At 40.1% G+C, this 26,849-nt stretch overlaps 1 protein-coding gene across 1 annotated transcript in view; it reads right to left on the bottom strand.

Moving 5' to 3' along the window:
• Gabrb3 (gamma-aminobutyric acid type A receptor subunit beta3) overlaps nt 1-26,849 on the bottom strand; it is a 216,057-nt gene that overhangs the window by 61,781 nt on the left and 127,427 nt on the right. Inside the window, exon 4 of the mRNA XM_047534870.1 lies at nt 1,931-2,151. Coding sequence (XP_047390826.1) covers nt 1,931-2,151 — 221 coding nt within the window. The remainder of the gene's footprint in view (nt 1-1,930; nt 2,152-26,849) is intronic.

Consider the following 26,849-nt stretch of genomic DNA (forward strand, 5'->3'; position numbering starts at 1 on the left):
TGGGTCACTGTACAAAGTTTATTGCTAAAAGTTTCCCATAGCTTACTACTCCATTATGATTTAACTTTCACATGTAAACTTACAAGCCAAGTGTTAGAGATAAAATTTTTCATACCTGTTTTGTGGTGTTAAATCCAACACTTTCAAATGAAATTTGGGAATTTATTACGGCACTTTCATGCATATTATAAAACTTTATCCAAAAAGAGTTCAAGCTCTCTGCTTTTAACAAAGGCATACTGACATACTCTTCTTCTGATATGAAAATGAAGAATGCAGAAATAAAAATGGAGCAAACTCAAACAGTAAGTTTTGCTTAAGAGGTCAAAAATGAAGATTAATTTTTGACATTTGCTTCTTACCCCCCCCCACACACATACATGAACACATACACATTCACACATACATACGGTTTATTCTGCTTAAATATTTTTGGGGAGCTATGGGCCAGGTAAATGACTCCTTATTTCATGTTCACAAGACTTCTGTGTAATATTTTGTACAACTGATATTCTTGTCAGAACTTCCATAATTTCACATCTCTCATTTTGGGGCAAAAATATAAAATGCTGAAGACCTTTCAGAGTAACTTCATGATAGACTCTTTATTTGTATGTGTGTGGTACTAGGGATTGAACCCAGGGGTGCTATAGCACCGAGCTACATCCCCAGTCTTTTTTATTTTGTATTTTGAGACATGGTCTAGCTAAGTTGCTGATGCTACCCTCGGACTTACAATCATCCTGCTTCAGCCTCCTGAGAAGCTGAATTATAGGCATGTGCCACCTCATCCAGCTGCTAGATATTTTTTTAAAGTAACACCATGGCTTGGTTGACATGTGTCGCTTTTTCTCTTAGAGTTCAAAAAGTCTGATTTGGCAGAAACCCCAACATCCACTGTAGTAGTATGGTTTTGAGAAAGTCATTCAACATTTCCTATTCAAGGTAATCTTAAGTAATTCACTTTACTTAGCTTGAGGCACTAAAAGTCACAGTGGTGTGAATTTCAGTACTTATTTTTATGATTTCATTTTAAGCTTCTGGAGTCTACTTAAAAAGCTCTAGACTCCAAGTTATCCAAGTTATCCAGGTGTTCCACTCAGAACTGTGGACCACTAGAGGAACTTTTAGATGAGGAGACTGAAACACACACACACACACACACACTCTATTACTACTACTACTACTACTACTACTATTGCTACTACTCTAAAATAAAACAAAAATCAGTGCAAAATCAATGCAAGAAACCAAACGTTTGTAAGAGCACCATTTAGCAAAGTGATATTCAAAAGAATTAACCCCCAGCAATAATGGAACACCCTGGGAAGATCTCCTGGTTTCCAGGGCAACAAGGGAAGCCCAGGACCGGCTCCTCCATGTTCAGAAAGGCAGCCTGCTTTCCTGATTTGAGTGATTGCATTATAAGACCTAGAGATAGAGATTTCTCATCAGGAAGCTTCTCAGTTAGTCATTCCCATAAATATTCGTGGCACCACCTCAATAAAACTCCTTGGAGAATATACCTTATAATCTGCACAGCAGACATTTTTGCAACTGTGCAAATAGCTTTGAAAAAAACTTTTATTAAAGCCTCTGCAATGTCAGGGCAATATTAATTATGGGCCTTTGTGGCTGTGATATGGGAAATCCATCCTAAGGGAATCTGTGCTCTTAGATATGGCAACCCAATTATATACAATCCACTCAAGGAGGCCGCTTTGCAATTGTTTGATGACTATTTATAGTAACAGTAATGCCCAGAATATTGGGGTGATGAGATTTTTTTTCTGCAAAGTTCAAAGAGTTTCATGGATGTTTCCTAATTAATATGAGGACACAGCCTCACTTACTATAATCATCTCAAGTGAGAAATTCAATGCCATTGTACCATGGAACTGCAAAACTGTCCCTGAAGAGGCAGACAGACCTGAGCCCGTACAGCACCGTCCCATCCGGGTGAAGGCGGATCATGCGATTTTTCACTGTCACTCCATGTACAAATGACTTTTTGTCATTTAAGAAATATGTGTCAGGCACCCATAGCTGGTCAGCCACTCGATTGTCAAGTGTGAGGTTGAGAGGGATCCCAGAATAGGCGAGTCTTTTATCTCTCCAATATTGTTGAAAATACATGGTCAAGGTATAATCCTGGGGAGAAGAAAAAGAAAAGAAAGAAGATTAGTTTGTGCCCATCCATAGGTGTAATTCTTCCATGATTGGCCAAATTTAGGTTGAAATCTAAGTTCTATAATGAATATCCAAGAGGAATGGATATTATTTTAAGACAGGGTGGGAAGCAGTGGTTGTTTTCTTGTGAATGCAAATACCAGGTATAATGGGTACAGTATACGAATAGATGAGTGTCATGCATATAAATGGCTTGTTTTACTTAGTTAGGAAGGAGATTAGACAAATTGCCTTTTAAGAGATAGCCACAGAGAAATAAAGGAAAAAAGAAAAGACCATAAAATCAGGTTGCTGGCAGGGAATCTGATCATTCCCCTAAGTGCACTATCTCTCACTAGGCAGACAGGTGCTTTAACCACCCACGACAGATGAGCTCTTTCTACAAACTCTCTCTCTCTCTATCTCTGTGTGTGTGTGTGTGTGTGTGTGTGTGTGTGTATACAATTGAAGCCAGTTTTCTCTTGCTCTGCCCTCTGTGAAGGCTATAAATACAAATCTTCCATAAACATGCACTGGAGACAAAATGGCCCATTGGAGGTCTCTATGCCTGTCTATCATATTTTCTTTTTATTTCAAATCTCCAAGACCATTTCTACATTAACCTGGAGATGATGACATATTAGGGTGGGGAACACAGGAACCTGAAGCCAGGGCAGAACATAGGACATGGTAGATGGGCAAGGTGCTTCTTCACACATTGACCAATAGAATAAGCAAATACACACTCAGATGACCTGACATTTGTTTTCATTTGATTTATTTTGTTTTGTTTCATTTTTTGGCATAACAGGTGGCTCTGTGAAAAGAAAGTGGGAAAAGGGCAAATAAGATGTTGTAAGATGCTGAGCAAAGAAAAAAATTTTATTTTCCCTTTCTTTTCTTTTTTGTTTCCAATCACTATTCAATTCTGGATAATCAACTCTGGAAAATCTGTTGATAGTCACAGGACATTCTGAACCCCACTATGGAAAGATCCAAGCTGAAAAATGAAAGGCAAGCATGTAAATTCTCTAGTCAGAGAAGGAAAAGTCTCCTCTGTTCCAGGTAAGTAGCTTTCTGAATTCACAAACTATCAGATCATATCTGCAAATTCCCTCACTTTATGGATGGTGAGAGGTGCATGGAAAATCAGTTCAACAGTCCATCCTGAACTTCCTCCCACAGCCCATCCAACACTCTTTTTCAGTGTCTTACCATGCAGCTCTGGGTGTGGCTAGTCAAAGAACATATGTTTATTACTGCTCTCAACAGTGGGTACAGAGGGTTAGGGAATGACAAGGATTAGATGTTAACCTTGTCTAAAGTTGTGCACAGCAAGAGGAAGTAAGACAACCCATACATGCTAAACAATCTGTTTTAAAATTATAAAGACCAAAATATCAGGAGAGAGGGAGGCAAGAAAATCCAAATGAACTGGAGTATTAAGAGAGGTTTTATCTGGGGACTGGCAGTAAGTTCACTGGTAGAGTACTTGCCTAGCATGTGCAAGGCCCAGGATCCAATCCCCAGGACCACGAAAAATAAAAATAAAAAGTAAATGAAGGTTTTATCTGCACCTTGAAGGGGAGGTATCATTTGAGTAGATGAGAAGAGAGGGGAAGTTTTTTTTCAGTCGCTTCCTGGGCAGAGCTCTGTGCCTGCTAAACCTGTGTGAATGCTCACCGCCTCCCCGACCATCAATTAAGTTTTTAACAGAGCAGTTGGCACTAAACATAGGCCTCAGTTAGCTAGAGAGTAGGCAGGGGATCTTGAATTTATATACCAATGGACTCTGAAGAGTGCCGTTTTGCTGGAATATAGGGTTTGTGGAGTGGTGGACAAAACTGCACTCCAAATCAGTGACCAGAAAGTGGACTCAAATGCCAGTTTAACAACCAGTAAAAGCCAATGACATTTTCTGCATAGCAAAGTGATCCTGCCCAGTACATCAATCATGTGTCTTTTGTTTACTGCATTCTGATATTTTAACATCTGGGGCCTTTTTGACCCTAGAGGTACTAGCTAAGACAATATTCACTACCCTACAGGACCCAGGTATGCCGACCAAAGAACTAACAATAGTCTCTATGCCCCAGAACCCTGCAACTACCAATCCTGAGCCCACTTACCCTATCTCACTTGTTCCTTCCCACAGAAGCCACAGTAAGTCCTTTCCCCTTTCCTGTGCCTCCTGACCCACCCTATGCTCTGTGTGGTTCTACAGGGTGCAGTGTCTCCCCTCCTCTGAGGAACAGTGAGGAGTCAGCTATCCTCTCAATGGCAGTTGGCCCCTGATCTGTGGGCCTCACCATATCTCAGAGGTAAAGTCTACCTCTTAAAACACAAAGCGGGGAGAAGAAAGGTCCTTTTTGCCATGGCACTTTCAATGGGTAAAAGGGACAATGGTAAGAAGGCCTGAGTGAAGCAAAAAGTGCTTGTCTGTAGAGGAGAGGGGAGAACAGGAGGGAGGAGGGTTCCTAGCTAGCCATGTTCTGAAAAGTTCACCGACAGAAGGTTCATGTAGAACATCTGACCAACACTGAACCTTCACGGTGCAGTCACACCCAGCCATCACCATTAACTTGACTTACAATGGGCAATGCCCTTCAACTAAAACATATGAAGTCATGGTGGCATAAGAAAGATGGGAACAAATTAGCAGTGTCAACTAAAGGATTTCCTCTTTGAATATAACCCTCCAACCTATTTTCTTAATGGAACAGAAGAGTTTCACTTGTTTCTTTCTTTAGTTCCCAGTCCCACCTCCTGGCACCTGAGTCATGAAGTCTACCGCTCTTGGCAGAGCCCGCTTCAGACAGGCCCTCGCATGTCTTTCCATGAGAAAGAAGAATACATCAGTGTGCACTGGGAACCCAGCTGTCATTCGCAGTTCCAAAGCTTGGGGTTTTATTTTGGATGGTTTTACTCTCCACACCATCAGCGGCACCTCTCAGTTTGGGTCTTCCATTTGCTGAAGTGACTTGGGTGGGTTGAGGGGAAGAGCATAGGGAACAGAGAGAAGAAAGAAAAATAGTATTCAAATCGAAACCGACTGCATCTCTGCTTTGCCTTGACAGGAAGCAACAATTACATCCATGGGGATGCTCATCAGAAACCCACTTCCTTCCCCTTCAGACACTGGTGGGCAAAGGGCAGGGGACAGTGGAAATGTCCACATCTCCACCCATTGCTCTGTGCAGTTGCTAGGCAGTGAATGGAAGATTTTACTGTCAAGGAGCCATGCTGCTGCCTCTTGTGATATGCACTGATAAGCAAGACAGTCAGGGACCACCATGGGAACAAAGAACAAATGCACCACCAAGCCTTAACTCATGACTGTTTACCCATCCAAAGCATGGCACGTGTTTTTCCCTACCCCCTCACCCTGCCAAAAAATCTGATTGATGATGGAGATTGCGTGCATCATAAAAACCAGGAAGGCTTTGCTGTAATGTCTCCAAGGATAGACTAGATGAGAGAGTGAAACTATTGGGGACTACCACAAAATGGCAGAAAGGACACAAATTCCTGGGCCCTTAACCTCTTACTATTTAAAAGCCTCAGGTGTTCCTCTTCCATATACACCCATGAGCTCCCTCAGCAGCTCCAGCAGCCTGATATTATCATGAGGTCAAGATGCTTGTGCAAGGTGGTAGCACCAAAAAGGGAAGTTTCTGGGATAAACTAACCATTCATTCCCATGACCAGTGGAAAAATCCCCATCCCTGCAATCCACACACATGAATCAAAGCTTGCCCACTTCCTTTGTTTGTGCGCCAGTCTGACTTTCCCCTCAATCGGTGCTGTTTTCCTTCTCATCAAGGTGAAGACCCCTACTTAAAGCCTTGCCTGTACATTGGTGTTCATTTGCCTCAGTTTGTTTCTCCCATCACTGGGTCAGAAGTTCCTGTCTCCAGTGTCATAAGCACTGAGCTTAGGAGGAAGCCACAGATGTGTTCTGATCTTGTCTAATACTACATCAGGTCTCATACTACCTACCATCTTATTAAATATAAAGCAGGTCTTATTCTTTATTACTATTATTAACCCATATGGTTGAGGAAATAAAAAAATTAGAGAATTGATTTGTCATTCCTCTGCTTATCCCTCAACCCTTTAAATATACTGGAGAAAATGAGATTTGAAGTTGGAGCTGCCTCCCTCAAGGGCTATAACCCTAAGGGATGGGGAGAAAAGCAGTTCTGCATAATAAAGGGGAATGACCTCAGTGGGGTGATGCTTGCAATGATCTTGGAGTGTGGAGGATCAAGTTGCTAGAGGTGTTCTTCAGGTTAAACAAGAAGCATGACATCCTCAATGTCTCCCATCCCCACAAACATTAGCACAGCTACTGTACACGCATATCTTTTAGAAGTATTTTTCCAAGGGATCTCAGAAAGCTGCCAATTTTCACATATGGAGTGATGTGGCCTGGATCGAAAGAAGGAGCACAGCCACAAAAAGAGGCCATTCTATTCCCAGCAACAGAAGACACCTTGACACTCTAAAAGCTCCAGGAATTAACAACAATCTTGGCTGTAAAGGATGAAGGAAAGGTCACTGGACTCCTTGCAGACGACAAGATGAAGAAGGAGAATTAAGCTTTTATTCTTTAACCTAAAAGCTCAAGGTAGAATCAGGAGACACCTGGGTATGCAGATAGGAAATGGTTGGTAAAGGTGAGGCCACTCAAAGAACAGTCAGGCAAACCACCCTGGTAAGCCATGAGACCCCTGCTGCCAGGGTGCCTGCTGGTGGCTGAGAAGGGGTTTGGGGAGGTACCAGTAGACACCAAATGAGGCAGACACACAACACTGTTCACAGAATCAGCCCATAACCTCCACCAACTTTGTTGATAAAGCCGTCTCTTTTGTCAGTCCCTCAGGTTGCACTAGGATATGTCTGTTTATTCCGATATTTATTCAGTCATTCAATAAATACTTGTTGAGTGCCTACCATCTGGGAGATAAAGAAGAACTAGATGCAATTTGGGCTCTAAGGAGTTAGCCATCTCGAAGAGGAAATGACTGCAGGTATCAGCAATTCAAAAGCAATCTGGATTAAGTACTTTACTAAACACGAAGTGATATAGAAGTCACAAAACACCATTATTTCTGGGTAGGACAACCAAGGCCAGTTTCCTGGTAAAAAGAATTTTTTTTCCTCTTTGAGGAAGAGGTAATGAGTCTGGACATTCGATAAGATGGATCCTGATAGTCACTAACATCACAGCTATCTTCACAAAGCCCGCTGCCAGAGGACAAGGCATAGAAAGAGGTGACTTCACAGTTTTGTCTGAGCAATTCTTTGTATACAATAATAAAAAAAAAAAAAAAAAAAAAAAACAGGAGCCAAGGAAACCCCTAGAGGGAAAGAAGGGAACACACCAGAGGCCCTGAAAAGACAATCCCCAAAGGAAGAGGTTTCAAAGGCTCTCAGGGTTCTGGAAAACAGAACTGATTGTACCGGTGAATTGTCTGGTGGTGATGCCACAGGGGTGGTTCCATGCACTTGCAATGGGTGATTCACAAGGTGGAATCTTTACATACCTGGGGGCACTGAACTCCCTGAGGCACCAAGAGCCTCTCCCAGGATTGTTGAAGTCCTAAATGTAGCTTCCTTTCCCACTTCTGCCCTGAAAAGGGGAGGCCTAAGCACCTGGTGCCCTACATCACAGAAAAATAGATTGGGAGCAGTGGGCCTCAGGGAGGAGTTGAGTATGGGGTTGGGCAGGGCCTAAGGTGGAGAGTGTGGGAAAGGATATGGCACTGGGAGTAGGCATCAGGAAGGAGCTGAGTGTGGGGGCAAATGGGGTGTGTGGAAGGGAGGGATACCAGGAGAAGCAGGAGGGTAGGAGAGGGTAGTAGTAAAAGTCAGGAGTACAGGGCACGGGCAGGGGGCTTAGGGAAGAGGCAGCCCAAGGGAGGAGTGGGCTTCTGAGCATCAAGCGCCCCCCTGTGCAGTGGGGGCAGGTTCCTGGAACCTCGCACTGGGAGGGCAGGCCTAATTAGATTAGCCGGCTCTAGCATGAGACAGGCTGTCTCCTGGCCCTGATTCCTGGCTGTGGCACAACCAGCCATATCAGCACATCTAGACAATGTGTTGGCAGAAGGAGGAGGAGGTACTGGCCTAAAGGTCAGAGCTCACAGAAGTAGCGGCTGCCGATGGGGCTGCAGAGCCCAGGACCTGCGTGCAGAAAACTCAGAGTCCTCCTCTGCTGTGGGGGGAAACCCTACAGATTAAAGAGAACTAATGCTCCACTCCTGACAACACCAGAAATTCTTCAGCTCTGGCTTGAATTCTAGCCTCACAGAATTTATTTTGATTATGATTTGATATAACCTGATTATGGAAGGTTCGAGGGAGGTTTGAGATTTATAGCCATTCGAGCATTTATAAAACGTCCCACCTATAAATTAATTGACACATTAAGAGCAATATGCATGAATACTGACTCACCCGTTTTGCCAGCAGCCTTCTCAAAGTCCTGCGCACCTTGAGAATATTTGGCTTCAGGTGAAGGTGCAAGCCAGCACTGAAATGGGGCAGACACCAGATAACTGGAAGTATTCAGTAAAGTCACGCACCTCCTGGCACCTGAACCTCTCTACCCCAAGATTTCTCTGTTCACTTAGTGGTCCAAACCCAGATCCTCACCAGGGGAACGCTGCCAGGGAAGCCTACATACCATAATCCTCCCTGATTGCTTAGAATCCTTGGCCAGGTTTCCAATGGTGTAGACTGTCCCATTTCAGTCTTATTGACCCCTGAAAGTGGTGTGAGAATCCTGAACCAGGATACCTGCTGAGACTCCTCTGGGACACTGCTCTTTAAGGCCCATCTGATGTCTAAGAGTTGTCCCTACCAGAAAACCTCCTGGTTTCTCTGATGTGCACCTGGGTGGATTCCTGTGAACACTTGTAGCGCTGAGATTCAAATCCCAGCGCAAGAGCTCAGGCACCACAGAAGAAAACCCTAGTGACTCCACATCCAGCATTCTCCGTCCAATGAGAAGTGGAAATCTCTGGGTTATACTGTATAACTATTAGTTATTTCAGATAATTATGATTGGTTTAAGCTATGGTACATCATCAAAAAATCATTAGATAAGAGTCTTGTCAATTACCTCTCAGTTTTGTAAGGCTTTCTGAAGAATTTAGGATTAGCAGGAAAAAGAAAGATTCAAGTAAGGAGAAATCCAAACAAGAGTTCTTTCTCAAAAAGAACCTTACAAAATCATTTTGAATCCATGATCATTCGTTTCTCTGGGCTTCTTTTAGAAACCCTATAGCCCTTTGGTAATGTAAAGAATCCATAGGTCTTCTTTCTCTCTTTGTCTTTTGTTTGCATATCAAATCAGTCAACAGGAAACACTGTCTTTCAAAGGACACACCTTCTCACTTGCTTCCCGCTTATCTTCACAGAGTGGTAGCAATACCAAGGAGGAGATTTCCACAAATTGGTAAATCATTTGTCTTTGTGCAGTTTTTTTTTTCCTCATTCAAGGAAATATGACAAAAGAATTATTAGGGTTCACCCCAGATTACAAAATTCTATTTTCTGTAAAAGTTAGATCTAGTTCCTGAATGTGACACCAGGCCTAATCCAGGTTCTGTGGTTAGGAACAAGGACTTTTCTCTTGGAGTAGGTGACCTAGGAAAGGGCAGGGCTGATGGGAGATCCATGTGGGGAGTTGAGAAAATTATTGCCAAGCTCTCCTAGCTGGAGGAGCCCTGCTGGCTGCGGATGGTGAGCAAATATTCTTGAATATGAGCCACCCACGAATCAGGCATTTATACACAAGTAACTGTCAAAATCTCCCAAGAATATACAAGTTGCAATAACAATAGCAAAAGAGAAAAATAAAAACTCCATTCATCTTTAGGTATATAATTCAAGCAGCACAGATAAACTGGAAAATGATACATAAACCACAAAGTTTCTTCCTTCTTGTACAAATCTCTTGGCATTGATGATATAAAAATGACAAGAAGACATATTTGGAAGTGGAAATATTGTTCATTATTCTGCAATTAAGTAATTGACTCAATTCCTCAGCACAGGAAATGAAGAAAAATTTTACTATTCCTGAGAAAGAAATGCAATCTCTAAACCAAATTTGAATATTTCACTGCAGCTGTGAAAACCACAGGACACCTGCATTTGCATCTGGTTCATCAAGTTTATGACACCAAACCTTGCAGGTAAGTTATTCTTTGGTCAGGGGAGATGGGAAATTGTCCAGAGCAGCTTATATAAGCATTAGGTGGTGGGGACTTCCTTTATAGGCATTCCTGAGACTAAGTTTAGGCTGGGAAAATTATTCCATTTCTATTAACAAAATGTGTTTTGAAAATTCCAATCTATTCTATTTTTAAATGAGTATTTAATATTCCAATTGTACATTTCTTTCCCTCTATTCCTCCTCCCTTTTTGTTCCAAGGATTCATGGACCAACAGACCTACTGGAGGCTCGGTGCCCAAAGATAAGTAAGACATGATAGGTAGTTCACAATCTGAGGTGCAGGGGAGACACAAAATTGAACCAAAGAAAATGAGAGTAATTAAGAGAAAGAGATTTAGCATCAAACATGTCCACGTATCAAATTAGCCTCCTATTGGCCTGCAAAACAAGGGGGGCTACCTGTTGGGGCTCAGAAAAGGATACCCCAAAGTGAGGACCTCAGAAGTCACATCTCTCTTTGGCCTTCTTCTGCTCTCCCATCTCCCTGCTTCATTCTCCTTGGAGGTGAACCATGGAAACTAGAATTCCTCTTCCCCAAAGTGAGTCATAGAAACAAGAACCACTTTTCCCCCAGAATCATAAAACTTAAAAATATTTCTCTAATTTCCCCCCACTTTTCTGTGTAACAGTTAGCCATAAAAACTTCTTTGACCTCCTTTCTTTAATTGTAGGTCTGAAAAGCCCTATTTCAGAAAAAGTTTTACCCCATAACCAGAAAGAAGGAATGCTGCAAAGAGAGGCCAAGAAGAACCTTGCTAGGCTCAGATTCTAGGCTGGATTCTAGGCCTTGATGGTTTCCCTTCCTCTATTAATTCACACTCTTTTCATCCAATCATATTTCTGCACAACCATCCATACCTCATCAAAGCTAAGCATAAAAAAGGACAGTTCACCCTGGGTCTTTGGATCTTCAATCTGAAGACTCCAGTGGCATGTAAATCTACAATCTAATAAATTTGTTATGTTTTTCTTTTGTTAACCTATCTTTTGCTATAGGAGTATCAGCCATGATCCTTACCATAGGCAGGAAATGGATCACCTCCTTTTCCACCCTTACACACTTCATTCCTGAGTCAAGTCACTGTTAATTGGTAAAAGTGCCTGCCACATATTCTGAAGTGTTTAGCCTCAGAGAGGCCACAATATGATGAGGCAATAAGTGCACAATAATGCAAAAGAAATGTATAGTTAAGGGGCATTTAACTAAGCCCTGACCAACCTCCAGGTGATCGGGTTTTTATTACTATGACAAAATACCCAAGAATATAAACTTTCAAGAACAGATTTATTTTGATTCACAGTTTTGGAGGTATCATTTAAATGCTCTAAATAGATTCTTCTGCATATTGGCAAGGGGGAGGGTGTGAAAATGGGGAAAAAGGTCACTGAGGTTTTCAATCTTCATGTATCCTTTATACCTGCCAAAATTGTCATAGTCTATCTCTTATTTATCCATCTAAATACTAAATAAATTCATAGGATGAACTAGTTATTGCTGTATGAAATCTATAAGGGCTGGTGAAAATAAATGTCTCCCAGTCCCCTACAGTCAATCTGCATAGGATAGGAATTATTTCAAAAATGTTCTTTTACAAGTATGAAAAGGTTCTGCAGAGATTTTTCTGGATTTAAATGAGTTTGAAAACCAAAATGTACTGACCTACATTCAAAGGATGAATTGTACTATCAGAAGAAGTCAGGAGAATTCAACCTAAGGAATCAGGAAGATGTAAAAGAGATACCCTTGGCTAAATAAACCCTCCAGTAGGAACAGGTGCTGGTTCACCAGCTTTGCAGGGTGTGGTAGAACAGGATGTGACAGACTCACTGGGTTGGCAGAGTTGGCATCCTTGCCATGCACCTTCCTTGGGAAAGTTACCTAATCACTCAGAGCCTCAGCAACCTCTTGCATAAAGATGAGACGAAAATGCTCATTTTACAAAAGTGCTCTAGCCATTAATTGAGTTAACAATGCTCCCCACCATGCTAGACTCAGAATAGGCATTTGGAAAATTCTACTCTCCCTTCCTTCATCCTAGAGTAGAAACAGTCACCCCTGAGAGATGCCCCTCCAATACCCACAGTAAAAGCACCCAAGTACATTGTTCCACACCAAGTACACACCAAATTACAAAGGAAAAGATGTGGCTAAAGAAAACTCAGCCTCACACCTTAGAATTCTTCATACCATCTGAATGAAGTTCCATCCCTTGCTCTCAAGTACCAAGTTCATCTCTACTCAATATCCAAATGCAGTCTGGATACAATCTTGTTTTCACAGACCTGTCAGGTCACTAGATCTTTCAAAAGCTTTATTTTGCTATGAAATTACTTTTTTTTCTTTTATCCAAATCTTTTTTTATTTTTACAGACTGCATTTTGATTCATTGTACACAAATGGGGTACGACTTTTGATTTCCTTGGTTTACACAATGTAGATTCACACCATTCATGTAATGATATATATACATAGGGTAATACTTTCTGTTTCATTCTAGTATCTTTCTGTCCCCCACCCCTGCCCACCCCATTTTCCTCTACACCATCCAAAGTGAAATTACTTTGAAATTATAACTCAAAATTAAGCAGAAATTACAATCGTTACAGCATTAATAAAAATGAAAATACCTCCAGCCATCCTTCTCGGGCCTAATGGTTATGGCTGACCTTAACCTGGGCCACCCTTCCAGTGCTACAAGACTTACCTCCCCACTAAATCTTAAGAAAAGTCAATTTTATAGTCAAGTGAACCCTCCATTTAGGAAACATTTTCACTAGATGTTACTTTTGCAGCCTCCTTTAATTATAAGTTGGAATTCTATTGTAGACTTTTTAAGGAGAGGTTATTTATTCTTCTAAACCAGAAACCAAGGAGCTGGGCGAAAGGAAAATTCCCCCTTATGTATTCCTGAACACCCTCCAGGGATGTGTTAGTCAGAGTTTGGTTAATGTGACAAAATACCTGAGAAAAATCAGCTTTTAAGAGGAAAAGTTTTCTGGTTTCTGGGTTTTTTTGGTTTTTTTGCTTGCAGTTTTGGAGATTTCATTTTGTAGTCAGTTGGCCCATTGCTTTTTGGGCCTGTGGTGAGGCAGTATAATATGGTGGGTGCATGAGATGAAAAAATGCTGCTCACCTTCTGGTTGCCAGGAAGCAAAAGAAAGAGAAGGAGCTAGGAACCTATTAAGGTCTGGACCAGGAATGTCACCCAAAGGTTCATGTGATGAAGGCTTGGTCCCCAGTGCAGTAAGGTTCAGGGGAAGGGATTTGGGAAATGATTGAATCATAAGGGTTCTGATCTCATAAATGGGTTGATACATTGAGGTATTCATAGCTTAATGGACTGTGAGAAGTGACAGGAACTATAGGAGGTGGAACCTAGTTGGAAAGAGTGAGTCCTTGGGGGTATGCCCTTGGGGACTATGTCTTGTCCCTGGCTCTTCCTCCCTCTCTCCCACCCTCCCTCCATTTTCTTTTCTCTCTCTTCGTCCTCCTTTTTCTCCTCCTCTTCCTCCTCCTCCTCCTTCTTCTTCATTCTTCTTCCTTCTTTTTTTTTTTTTCTCTCTCTCCTCTCTAAATGTTTTCCAGCTGCTAAAGTGAGTAGCTCTGCTCTACCACATCCATATCCTATCTACCACGATGACATGTCTCACCTCGGGTCCACAGAAATGGAGACAGATTACCATGAACTGAAATCTCTGAAATTGTGAGTCAAAATAAATCATTCCTCTTTTTAAGTTGTGTTTCTCATGTATTTTGCATTTAGTCACAGTAATCAGAAGATGACTAATATAGGTCCTGATACACCCTTCAAGAGCACATGCCTAATAACCAAACTTCCTCCCACAAGGCCCCACCTGCTAAAAGTTCCACCACCTCCCAGTAGCACTGCAGAATAGCAACCAGATTTTTACTATGGGGGCCTTTGGGGACACTTATTCAAACCACAGCAAGAGTTTTGTTCTTTCATCAGTGTCTCTAGTTCATTCTACTTTCCTGAGAGTTTCATGAATAGATACAGATGTCCCCTGAATCATTTTGTCCAGAGCACCCTAAGTTCAGTGTGTTCAAAATCAACTCATTACCTTTCTATCCCAAAATGTTCTCCATTATGTACCTATCTACCCCCTCACTCAACCAAACAAAAAATAGAAACAGTACACAGGTCTTTTCCTTCTTTCTCATCCTAACCTTCAACATTCATTCAGTTGCTATGCTCTGTTGACATAACTTCTCAAAAGTCTTCCATATCTAGAATCAGATCAGAAGGTCAGCAGTAGCAGCAGCAAGGGTTAGAGTGTTTCTGTTGATGTCATCATGGCAAGAGATTAGAAGAGGAGTTCATGAACTCCCAAATTGCATACTAGAGGAATACTTAGTCATGGTGTTTAGAGCACACCAGATCTAACACCAGACTTCAGATACATGATGGGTTACACAAGAGAATATACCAGATAATCAGATATCTCACACTCTATATGGAAGCATATATTCTAATGCCACACAAACACTGTATGAATGAACTTTTGGAATGTGCCAGTAAACCACAGAGTCATTGCATATTATCCTTTATTTTAAATGAGTGTTTATGTGAACAATGATCACTATATAATGTGTACATGTATGCGTGTCTAATCAGATACACTTTTATTTTCCAACAAACATCTTCAATTAATAGGCTTTCAAAAGGAAATGCAGTGGCTTCCAAATTATATTGTTTATCCCAAGGTGCTCTGGGAGTTGACTATGAAAAACAGCATAATGCTTAGACAAGGGGAATTCAATCCCTATAAAGATACTTGAGTAACTGGGAGAACATTACAAACTGGAGACTGGTGAGTGACTTGTCCACATTATGATTGTGTGGGATTTATCAACATAGACAATCCATGCCTCTGTGCTAATCCTTGCTTAAGCATAATACCTGCAGTTGATCATAAGTTTAAGAATTCTGCATTTTAAAATAGTTAATGCTATCTCTTAGTTTACATGGTTTACAGATTTTGCATTGCTAGATTTGCTGAACTGAGTATCACTTCGAATTATTCTCTTTGCATCCCTAAAAAGAGCAGGAAAGGCAAAACCAAAACAAAACATAAAAACACTTATACAGAAAGAAAAGCCTTTATTTATCATAAAATAGTGAATACTTCCCCTTTAAAATAAAACCTCTCTTCTCCACTCATACTTTAGAAATTCAACTGCCCTGGTACTATGTACCTTTATATCAGAATTTTTCAGTGAATTTCCTCACCTCAAAGATAAATCATGTGGATTAGTGATGCCACACGTTTTAAAGGATTTTCAATATCTAAGAAGATGTGCTATTTTTAGACAGCAAGCCCATTAAGTTTTGAGATCATGTCTATTTCTGGTTACAGTCCAAAACTTGTTAGGATATTGCTGTTAAATTATAATTTTAAGAATAGTACATTTCATAAAACTAAAAAGTATTAGTTTAATAGTTGTTCTTTCTGAATTATTTTTATCTTCAGCAGAAATAGTTGAATTGGCATCTCAGCATGGAATTGCATTAAGTAGTCCTATCCTCTGGGATATTGTAATCAAACCTGGATAGTCAGAAAGAAACTGGGATGCAGGTTTTTATAAACCTAATTGAGTGCAATGCTGAAAGAGTGAGAAACACAAGTGTTAACCCTTTGATCAGAGAGCAATGGCATTTCATTCCTGTTTTTTTGAAAAGAAAAATCACCCCATACTCTCATTTTTGTTCAAGGCCCTACAAATTATTTAGCCATGTCTGGCATGAGTAGTGAACTGCCCCTTCACTCTGACCCATGAGATCTTCTACCATCCATGAAACCATGGCAAGCTAGCATGTTATATTGTAAGTAGGGCAAAATATAAGATTCTGACACTCTTGACACAGACTCTCCTGCTTTTCCTCTGACCTAACTGGCCTATCTTCTTTTCTGCTCCTTTCAATTGCTCTTTTTCTTCTTAATGTTAGAGGAAACAACCCAATCACTCGACCAAATCCAACCTCTTCTGTAACTGCACTTACTCCTTCAATGATTGCTTCTGGCTTCATGGCTTTGAAGTCCATCTATGTTTAAAATTCCCACGTTTGATCTTCAACCAAATACTTAAATTCAACTCCATAATCACATCTCAATCAAACCGTTGATCTTATCCTCAAAACAGATCCATTGCAGTCTTTCCAATTCACATGATAGAATTCCATCCTTGAAGCTATTCAAACCAAAATCCACAGCATCATTTTCCCACTCATCTCTTCTCTCACCTTCTCTCCAATAATTAATCTGAGGTTCCATCCACTCCACATTAAAAATAATCCCTCAATCCATCTCTTCCCATGACTATTATTATTGATCTAGCCCACCTTTCTTTCCTGCTCCCTACTCTATCTAGCCTCCTATTGATTCCTTACATCCCTTTTTCCATGGTCTTGTTATCAATAGAGCAGCCTGAGAGATTTATTGACAATCACATCATTTACTCTTCTCTTCAAAACCATATAGTGACTCTCTGTTTCATGGATAGTAAAGCCCAAGTTAACATGTCAGGTCCACCATGTCTCTGACCTCATCTTCTGCTTCTGTTGTCTTTGCTAACTTAGTTCTAGCAGCATACACTTTGTGTTGTTCCTCTAATGACCCAAACATCCTCCTCTCTTTATATTAATTGTTTCTTCTGGCTGACTTCCTTACCTGTCAGTCTTTGCTCATATTCTCCTTTTCAAAAAGCCTTTCCTGGCCATATAAAACTTCACCCTCTGCACCCTCATCCTTTAAACCCCAATAACATTCTAAATAATATATCTACTTATTGCACATATTTATTATGCTTCTTTCCTTTCTCCCCTTGAAAGCATTAGCTGCATGCCTGCAGGAGGTCCTATCTCTTCTATCTCTTCAGTTCACAAGTATCTTTAGCACCACGGACAGTGCCTACTTAGCACAGTACAGGAGTTGCATAAATGTAGAAGTTCTGGATAAGCTAGGTACCTGGTTTGTCTCTTTAGAAAATGTCTTAATATGCTTTCACTAAGTGTTCCAGATTGGTTGTTAATCTTGGGTAAGTTTCAGTGAAAATTTTTCTGCAATATAAAATCAAACCTCAAATCCAGATTAGAACAGGTGTGTGATATAAATTCTCACAGAGGATGCTTTCTTGTCTGCCTGAAGCCCAGAGGAGGCACATATTTCCTTGTTATCATCTTTGATGAGTGGGGACTTCTGTTGTATGATACCCTTTCCTGTGGAGTCCTATGAGTGCACCCACTTCATGATGCCTTGATTGAACCCTCTGCCTTGTGGAGTTCCCTAGTTCTCCAGTCTTCTATTTATGCCTGGCAATTCAAATCCACAAGGGTAGATGACTCCAGGCCTTCTACTTTACAAGTGTACACTACAACATTTTCATTTTCAGCTTTCTGTCTGAATTTCTATCCTTTCTGTGTGGCTCCTAGGATTTTTAAAAATTTTTCTCATGGATACAGTGATATATTTAAATAATGTGTAAATAGTTTATTCACCATTTCCAAAGGCTTTCTACAGAAAGTTCTTTAGAATTTCTAGTCAGCTACATAATCTGGACACAGAAGTCCCCATCACTCATTAGGCTGCCAAGCAGTTAGTTCTGTCTCCAGCCTAGTCCCAGCATGGTCACCCAAATATCTCCAGAGGACACTCCTCTATCCTCATCTCAATCAGTATCTGGGCAAGTGCCACAGTAACAAAAACACATTCCCTTAATTTTCTGCTTTGCCTCTGAGACACCCACTGTTCTTGCCTTTGTACTGTACTTACTGTTCTGCTCGGAGGTCCTGGGGTGTGCAGGACTCCTATCTATGTCTAAATGTTAGATTGCCCTCAGGCTTGATCCCTGCTCCTTTCCTCCTCCTTCTTCACTTCCAAGGTGATCCCATCCATTCCTAAGATGTTAAACAAAATCTATATACAATAGAGTCCCAATTCTGACAATTCCCATTTCTAACTGAAAACTAGAGACCTCCTTGAGCACTAATATCTTATCCAACTGATCTCCTGACAGCTCTATTTTTCAGTCTCTGTGTCATATTTGCTCTTTGTCTCATTTTATTTCCTAATCCAGTCATAGGACCCACCCCCAGCTGCACTGGGTCAGAATCACAGGAAGTGAAGCCCAGAGCTGGTGTTTTTTAAAAGTTGCATCTGTGATGCTTAATTTTGCTTGTCACTGGTATAATATCATTTGTACATATTCACATTACTATTTTGATTTAAACCTTTCAGCTTCACAAAAATCAGAAAACTCTATTTCCTATAATCAACCATCTATTTTTAGAAAACATGCATATGTGTACTGAAATGTGGGCAGAAGAACAGTTCCCACCATGCTCTGCTACAATCTGAGGAAGAGTCTGTTCTGAGTGAGGTGCAAGAACACAGTCTTCCACTTGCTTCTGGGACTCTAGTGGATGCCAACATGGTGTTGCCTAAACTGCTTCAAGTGGGTCTCAACAGAAACTGTTCACTCCATTGCAACATCTGCTATGACAGTAGGAAGACACAGGACTCAGCTCTAGCAGCACAGGTTCTCAGCTCACTGCCACACAGGTGTTGGAGGACAGTATCAGAACAGCAACCTGCCTTGTTCCTCATTCCAGGGCCAGTTAATATAAATAACCATGGCCACCAACCCAATATTTACTGTTAACTTCCCACTGAGTAGCTGTTTCAGTAAAACGTAGAATAAAAATGAAAATTTCAGAATACTACATGATAACTTGCTTATTCATATCATGTCATAAAGGATTTTTTATATCCAACAGTATATTCACATAGTGGTGTATTCATATAGAAATCCATTATTTTCATGATATTTAGATATTCTTATATGTTTAATTTTTTAGGCTGATGAGTGGTGGTTATGCTTATTTTGATTTCTCTAATATGTGTTCTGGTAAATGTAATCAGATGTTTCTAATTATTCCCTTTCCATGCTGAAGCAGACATGACACCTACACAGGTAGAAGATTTAGTGCATGAAGATAAGGTGAAATATCTATGGTGTTAACAGAAATCAGGAATGAATGATTTCAACGATTGAAGTGCCCATATTTTGGTTAGAAAACTGGTAAATAAACAAGGACTATTAAAATTAGTCAAAAAGTGGAGCATAATTTTAATAAACCAAGAGAACTCCCCAGCTGGGAGCTATGGAATTGTTAAATTTAAATGTAATATCTGATGCTATTCATATTCAAATGAGTTCAAAGGGGGTTATGACGCAGAGTCCTGGACCAACCAAGACAACTCCACTGGAGGCCCTTGAAAGCGTACTTTTATGTAGCATCCAGATGGTGATTTAAAGTAGCAAAAGGTCCCTATTCACCAAAGCATTGGTTAGAGCATCAACTATCAAGCTAATTGTACATTTTCCTGATTTTGTGAGTAATGTTGGATATTAAAATACAGGTTTTCCATATGAGTTGCCTCAAGTTGGATAGGAGTTAGACTATTTTTAGTGTAAGAACAATAATTCAAAGTGTCCTTTATGTTTCCCATCCCTTTGCAGGCTATGCAGGAGTCATGCAGCTAGGATTCAGCCACTGTTTGAATGATTATGCAGCTTTTAGGTACATTTCCTTCTTCCCCTTTGGAAAGTGCATACCAGATTCAGTTGTAACATAACCAAATATGTCAATTGATTAGCTGCTGTGTTAATCAGAATTAGATTTTATGATTTAGAATTAATAGTGGTAATTGAATCAGTCATGATTCACTTGGTTTTCATTCACCTTTAAAACTGTCATCACATAAAATGTATAGGGTGTGATGTCACAAAAGCTACAGTCCTTTGAGTTGTCTATTGGTATGTTCTGACTCAAAATCCAACACCATGTCCTAATGAGATTTGGTCAAGGTTAAACACAACAGTATTGAGAGACAGACATCTATAAAGATCCATTGATGCCATTCTTAGTCTTTGTAGCCCTTGACCAAACTCGCCTTAATGAATAACTGCCTGCAGTGATCTGATTGTTTTCCATTGCAGGACATGAACTAGAGAAACAATGTCTAGAATTTGACCACTTTATGCTAGGACTTTCCAGAGCTGAAGCAAATGCTTGGAGACTTCCTGGGAGTTTGACAGCTCCAGCCAACAAGCTTCTCCACCTACTCCCCAGGGATGCCTTCCCTCTAGATAGATCCAAGGACAGCATGCTTACACACACATGGGTAGGAGAAGAAGACAGAAAGAGAGAGAAGAGGAAAGGGAATGAACTGTTATACCTAAGATTCAAACATTGTGCCTAAAGCCAAGGACACTGAAATACAGGGTGGGCATTCTTGTGGAATAAAAACTCCTGGTTAGAATTAAGGATTCCAGCATTACACTTTTGTCCCTGAACTGCTTGTGACTAAAGCTGCTGAACTTGACAGGAAGACTACATCTGTCTCTGGTCAGTTTCATCAGCATTACCTTGAACCACACTTAAGGTGCTGATACAGTTTACCAATTCATAGTTGGGCAAGGGCCAGGGCCACTGGGCTGTGCATACATAGCTGCAGTGTCCTACAGTGATGAAGTGGCAGCAGAATAAAGAGTGGGAACATGTATGCAAAATACAGATGCATAAATGTGCATATACAATTGTAAGTATAGTGTGCATATCATTGCCCTTCCATATTCAAATGGGGTTGGTTCCAGTACCCTTGAAAATTCCAAGATCTGTGAATGCAAAATACATAGCACAGTACTTGCATATAACCTACACTCTTCCTCCTGTATTCTTTAAATCATCTCTGGATTACATAGGTAATGCCTAGTATAATGTAAATGTTTTGGGAACAGTTGTTGTACTGTATTATTTAGGGAATAACAAGGAAAAAAGTCTGTACATATTCAGTACAGATGCAATGTTTTTCCAAATATGTTCAACCCATGATTAGTTGAATCTGCAGATATGGAAGGTTGACTGTATGTGTAAATAAATTACATATAGACAGATATTTAAATATGTTAATATTTACATATTTATATACCTAAATGCATATTTGCATACACACAAATATGTATACACACAAACATATCCAATTCCAAATTCATAGAAAGGAAAACATGTATGATAAGCTGTGTGCCTAAGTCCTAACTTTGTAGTTTTTGCACAGCCTGCAAAAGAATAGGAAACATAAAGAGCACTTTGAATTATTGTTCAATAGTTCAACTGCTATTCTATATCTATATCCATCTAAGTATCTATTTGCCTGTGTAGATATACATAATATATATACACATATATAGTCACACACACATGTGTATGTTTATGCATATGCCTCACAACCATCACAGATGCACTGATAAATAATTTTTAAGTATTTTGGGTTATTTGTCAGAACAATGAGCAGTCAATGGACGAGCACTTATTAAATAAAATCACTTATTCATGAATTCAAATCATTCAATCATGTTTGTTCCTTCATCATTTTCTATTCATTTTTTAATTACCAAGTATATACAGACTTGGTATATTTTAGAAAGAAATATATGATATGGGGTCACTCCACAAGGTATTTGAAATTGTATACAGACACTCTCTTCAAACCCTACCTTCTTTCTCATCAAAATCTTTTAAAAGTATAACTTTTCCTTTGCTTTTTTTACCCTCATTACCTCACACTCTGGCAGTGCAAAAGACAATGGGTCCCCCTTCCCAGGCTACCTTATTAAGATCATCTCTAGTCCTTGCTAATCAACACTACTTCACTCTGGGTTCATATCTGAAGTATAGGAAAGAGTAAGTCCACAGTCCAGCCACAGATTGCCCTCCCCTGGTGTCCCCTATGTGCCTGGAGACTTCCTGGCACCCTTCACTCAGTGCTTCCCATGTTCTGAAAAGAGGATCCTGCTTTAGTGACCTGTCCTACACCTGTAAATTACTTCACAGAGTACAGAGCTGGAAACCTATTCTTCTCGTGCCCATCATGTGAACTATAAAGTCAGACCCCACACTAGCTTTGAGGTTGGTTTCTCTAATGCATCAATACAGTCTGTCTGAGTGCCTCTGGGTTTCTCCGCTCATCTCCATGTTTTTTTCTTGTTTACCCATCAGACCTTACACCACAAATGACAACCTGACCATCAATCTTCCAATGTGGACTTGATCAACTCCTCACCTAAAACAGGAAGGCTACTCTTGATGATTGGCAAGACTCCTCAACCATAAGATCTTATCATTCTCTAAAACAGCACAAGCCCTATATAACACTTCACCAAGTAAAAAGTACCAAGTTCTCTACTTGTCTCAGATAGAGGATGGAAAACATGTTGAAACAGAGCCTCAGGATTGTGAGAGGGTATAAAAGAGAAGAGCAAATAATGCAAAGCACCAAGGAGCTATCAAAGGGGGAGTGGTCTATTTTGAATATATCCAATAGGCAACCTCAAATCCTCAAGGACACAATCAATTATTAGAGCAAACTCTGCAAATAGCAATAGTGTGCATCAGTCAAAGTGTAGTCTTCAACAGTGGGCAGGAGTAATTTTTACACTGTGGTGTCTTCAGACTCCCTTACAGTAGATAGAGGTCGATGCCACTATATCACCATTCCCTCTGAACAGAGAAGGATGTGATAAAATAAATATGCAACCCAACACACATTCTATTGGGTTAATGACGGTGTGTGTGTGTGTTTGTTGTGGAAAATCACCCCATTGATTCTTACATGGGATTAGCAGTATGGGTGACCTCAGTCTAAACTCCAAGGTACAAACATCCCCTATCTTCTGTTACTTTTTCATTTATTTATCTAACATCATTGATGGCCTATGGTAGGTGAAAAAGAACCTTTTCTTACCACTACCTGAAATTTCAAAAATTCGAGTCTATAAAACGAATTGACAATAGATAAATTAACAAGAGAAACGGCACATAAATGTATTAACATGTAAGTACGTGGGACTCACACAAAGTATGAAAACTCAAAGTGGTACCATATGGTTGAAGCTTCAATAGCATTCTGAGCTATAGAAAGAAGTAGGAACTAGAGGCTTGTGAAGGACAGTGGTGACAGGATGGAACAGGAGCCTAGGGTTCTCAAGGGAGTTACGGGTCATGGGAAGTGAGAATAGGAAACACATTGTGGACAGAGTCTGTCATGCTATGCCAATTAAGTCCTTCAAATAATAGCCCTTAAGGAAATAGGTGGTTTCAGGCAGTGAAGTTTCTCTGGGCAGGGTATCAGATTTTTTTGTCTCCTTTTTCCATAAGTTAATCCTCTCTGTTTAATGAGATATCAGGGAGGTGGTCCAAGATCATTGCACTCCTGGGGAATTCCCTTAGTCATATAATGGAATAATCCCCTTACCTGTGCTTTGGGACAAAAAGAGGGTGAGAGATAAGGGAAGGGGAGGGAGAAGGTCAGAGATACCTTGAGCTTCCATCTTCAGTTGAAAGTACTCAACAAGCCACGTGCAATTTTGGGGTTATCATTTTCTTGAGCCCTGACATCTACTGCATGCTGTCGTTAATATGTGGGAGAGTGGCTTTAGACTCAAAGAGAAATAAGAAAATAAGATATTTTGGGGTCTGGACACAGAGGTGCATGCCTGTAATCCCAGTGGCTCTGGAGGTTGAGGCAGGAGGATCTCAAGTTCAAAGCCAGCTTCAGGAATGGTGAGGTGCTAAGCAACTTAGTGAGACCCAGTCTCTAAATAAAAACCAAAAAGGGCTGGGAATATGGCTTAGTGGTTGAGTGCCCCTGAGTTTAATCTCTGGTACCTTCCCCCAAAAAGATATTTTGGGGGTCTTGTTCATGTTCTAACAAAAGAAAAAAAGCATGCAGAGATGTAAACTGTAAATCCTCCATTCACTCAACAAGTATTTATTTAGCATTTTCTAGCTCGCAGACAATGGACAGTGGGGTTTTGTGAAATCCAGTGAAAGAGTCAGACATTGACAAATATCCATAAGAACATCACAATATGAGTCATGGGATGAGGAATCAGCCAACTTGTGGAACAGTGATAACCGAAGACACCCAAGGCAAGATGTGAGGGAAGGGAACACAAGCTGGGGAGTGAATGTTCAGACCAGAAAAGGACAGCAGGATTGTTACTTCAGAATTATACATTCTAAGAGGAATTTTTTTGGTGTGTATGAAAAGCAGAAGGAAGCTATACCATGCTTTGAAACTGCACCAAAAATGTCTTACTGCTATATGGAAAATGGAGGCAACTCCCTATTATAGGTTCAACTGTGTTCCTTAAAAACTCAAATGTAGAAGTCCTAACCCTGTATACCTGAGAAACTATGACTTGTTTTAGGGATAAATTCATTTCAGATGTGATTAAGTTAGTGTGAAGTCATAAGGGTGGGCCCTCATCCAATATGACTGGTGTCCTTATACAAAGGGGAAATTTGGAGGCAGACACACACCCAAGGAGAAAACCATATGAAAAAGAGGCAGAGATCCTGCTGAGGCTTCTACAAGCCAAGGAATGCTGAAGATTGCCAGTAACTTCCAGGAGTTATGGGAGAGTCCTGCAAGAATTTCTCCCTCAGGGTCCTCAGATGAAACCAGTCCTGCTAAAACTTTGATCTTAGATTTCTAGCCTTCAGAGTATAAGAAAATAATCTTCTATTATTTAAGCTACCTTGTCTATCAGCCCTAGCAGACTAATATATTGTCACAGTTCTGGAGGGTGGTCTTGGCAAGAGTGAAATGTGAATGTGTTTGAGAGAAATTTTATCATGCATAAAATACCAGTGGGGTTTTCATGGTTCCAGTACATGAATACACGTACACACACACACACACACACACACACACACACACACAGTACATGTATCTGCTCTCTTACAGGCACATGGGCTGAGGGTTAGAAGCATTTAGCAGAAGGTAGGTCAATAATGGGAGCAATTCTATCTCAGGGACACAAGAATCTCAAAGAATATTTTAATCTATACATTGGTAGCAAAACTTTTAAAATGAGCTGAAAGGATACAATGAAAAAATGTCTATTATTTCCAGTCAAAAGTCTTTTGTGTGACTGTGTGTATGTGTGTGTGTGTGTGTGCATCCCAAGATAATGACTTGTCAACAGAAACTGAACATTCTCAACATGCCTGGTATTTTAATTAGGAATATATTTAAAATTTCTTTCCACATTTCAATCATATCCAACCAAATAATGAGATCTATTTTTTAACTGTGTTAGTGAGGTATAATTTACATATAAATTTTTTTTACTTATTTTAAAAGGGCAATTAGATACTTTTAAAAGTAAATTTACAAAATAGAACATTCTTCAGCACTGTCTAATTTTAGAAAACATCTATCACCCCCCCCAAAAAAAAACACATATCTTCATTTTCAGGGACTCTCTGTTCACACCCCATTATCCTAAGTAAACACTATCCATTTTCTGTCACCATCAATTTGTCTCTTCCAGGCATTTTGGATAACTGGAATCATACAATATGTGATATTTTGTGCCTGGCTTCTTTTCACATGGCATAATATTTTGGGGGCACATTTATATTTAGCATGAATCAGTGCCTCATTTATTTTTTTATTGTCAAAGATCACTACATTATATGGATAAACTAGTTTGTTCATGCATTTGCCAGTTAGTGAACATTTAATTTTTTATTTTGGGGATATTCTGAATAGTTTCTGACATAAACATTCATGTACAAGTCTTGCTGTGGACAATGTTTTTCTTTCTTTTCTTTCTAGGAGTAGAATGGCTAGGTCTGATGGTACATAACAAGAAACCAACAACTGTTTTCAAAGTAGTTTCATCATTTTACATTTAAACCTGTGTTTTATTCAGCTTTTTCACTGCTCTTACTAAAAAGACCTGACAAGAACAATTTCAGAGGAGGAGACGTTTATTTGAGGGCTCATCATTTCAGAGGTCTCAGTTCATAGACATCTGGGTCCACTCCTCTGGGCTTGAGATGAGGCAGAACATAATGGTGGAAAGAGTGTGGCAGATGGATGCAGCTCAGGATGTCACACCATGAAGCAGAGAGAGTTCTGCTCAACAAGGACAAAATATATACCCCAAATACACACTCCAGGGACCCACCTTCTTCAGTCACAACATATCTGCCTATAGTTACCATTCAGTTAATTCCTATAAGGGGATTAATTCATTGACTAAGTTAAGGCTTTCTCATAACCCAAACATTTCACCTCTAAACCTTCTTGCATTGTCTCACGCATGAGCTTTTGGGGGACACACATGTAAAACCATAACACCCGGCAAAGTATAAGCTTTGCAATTTCTCCACATCCTTGCCCACACTTACTATTTTCTGTTTATTGTGCTTTTGTTTTGTTTTGTTTATTAGTGTGCATGTGTGTCTGTTTATTATGGACATCCAATGGGTACGAAATAGCATTTGATTATAGTTTTAATTTGCATTGCCCTAATGACTACTGGTATTGCTTTGCTTAT

This window comes from Sciurus carolinensis, chromosome 2 (genome assembly GCF_902686445.1).
Source record: "Sciurus carolinensis chromosome 2, mSciCar1.2, whole genome shotgun sequence".
In the NCBI taxonomy this organism is placed as follows: domain Eukaryota; kingdom Metazoa; phylum Chordata; class Mammalia; order Rodentia; family Sciuridae; genus Sciurus; species Sciurus carolinensis.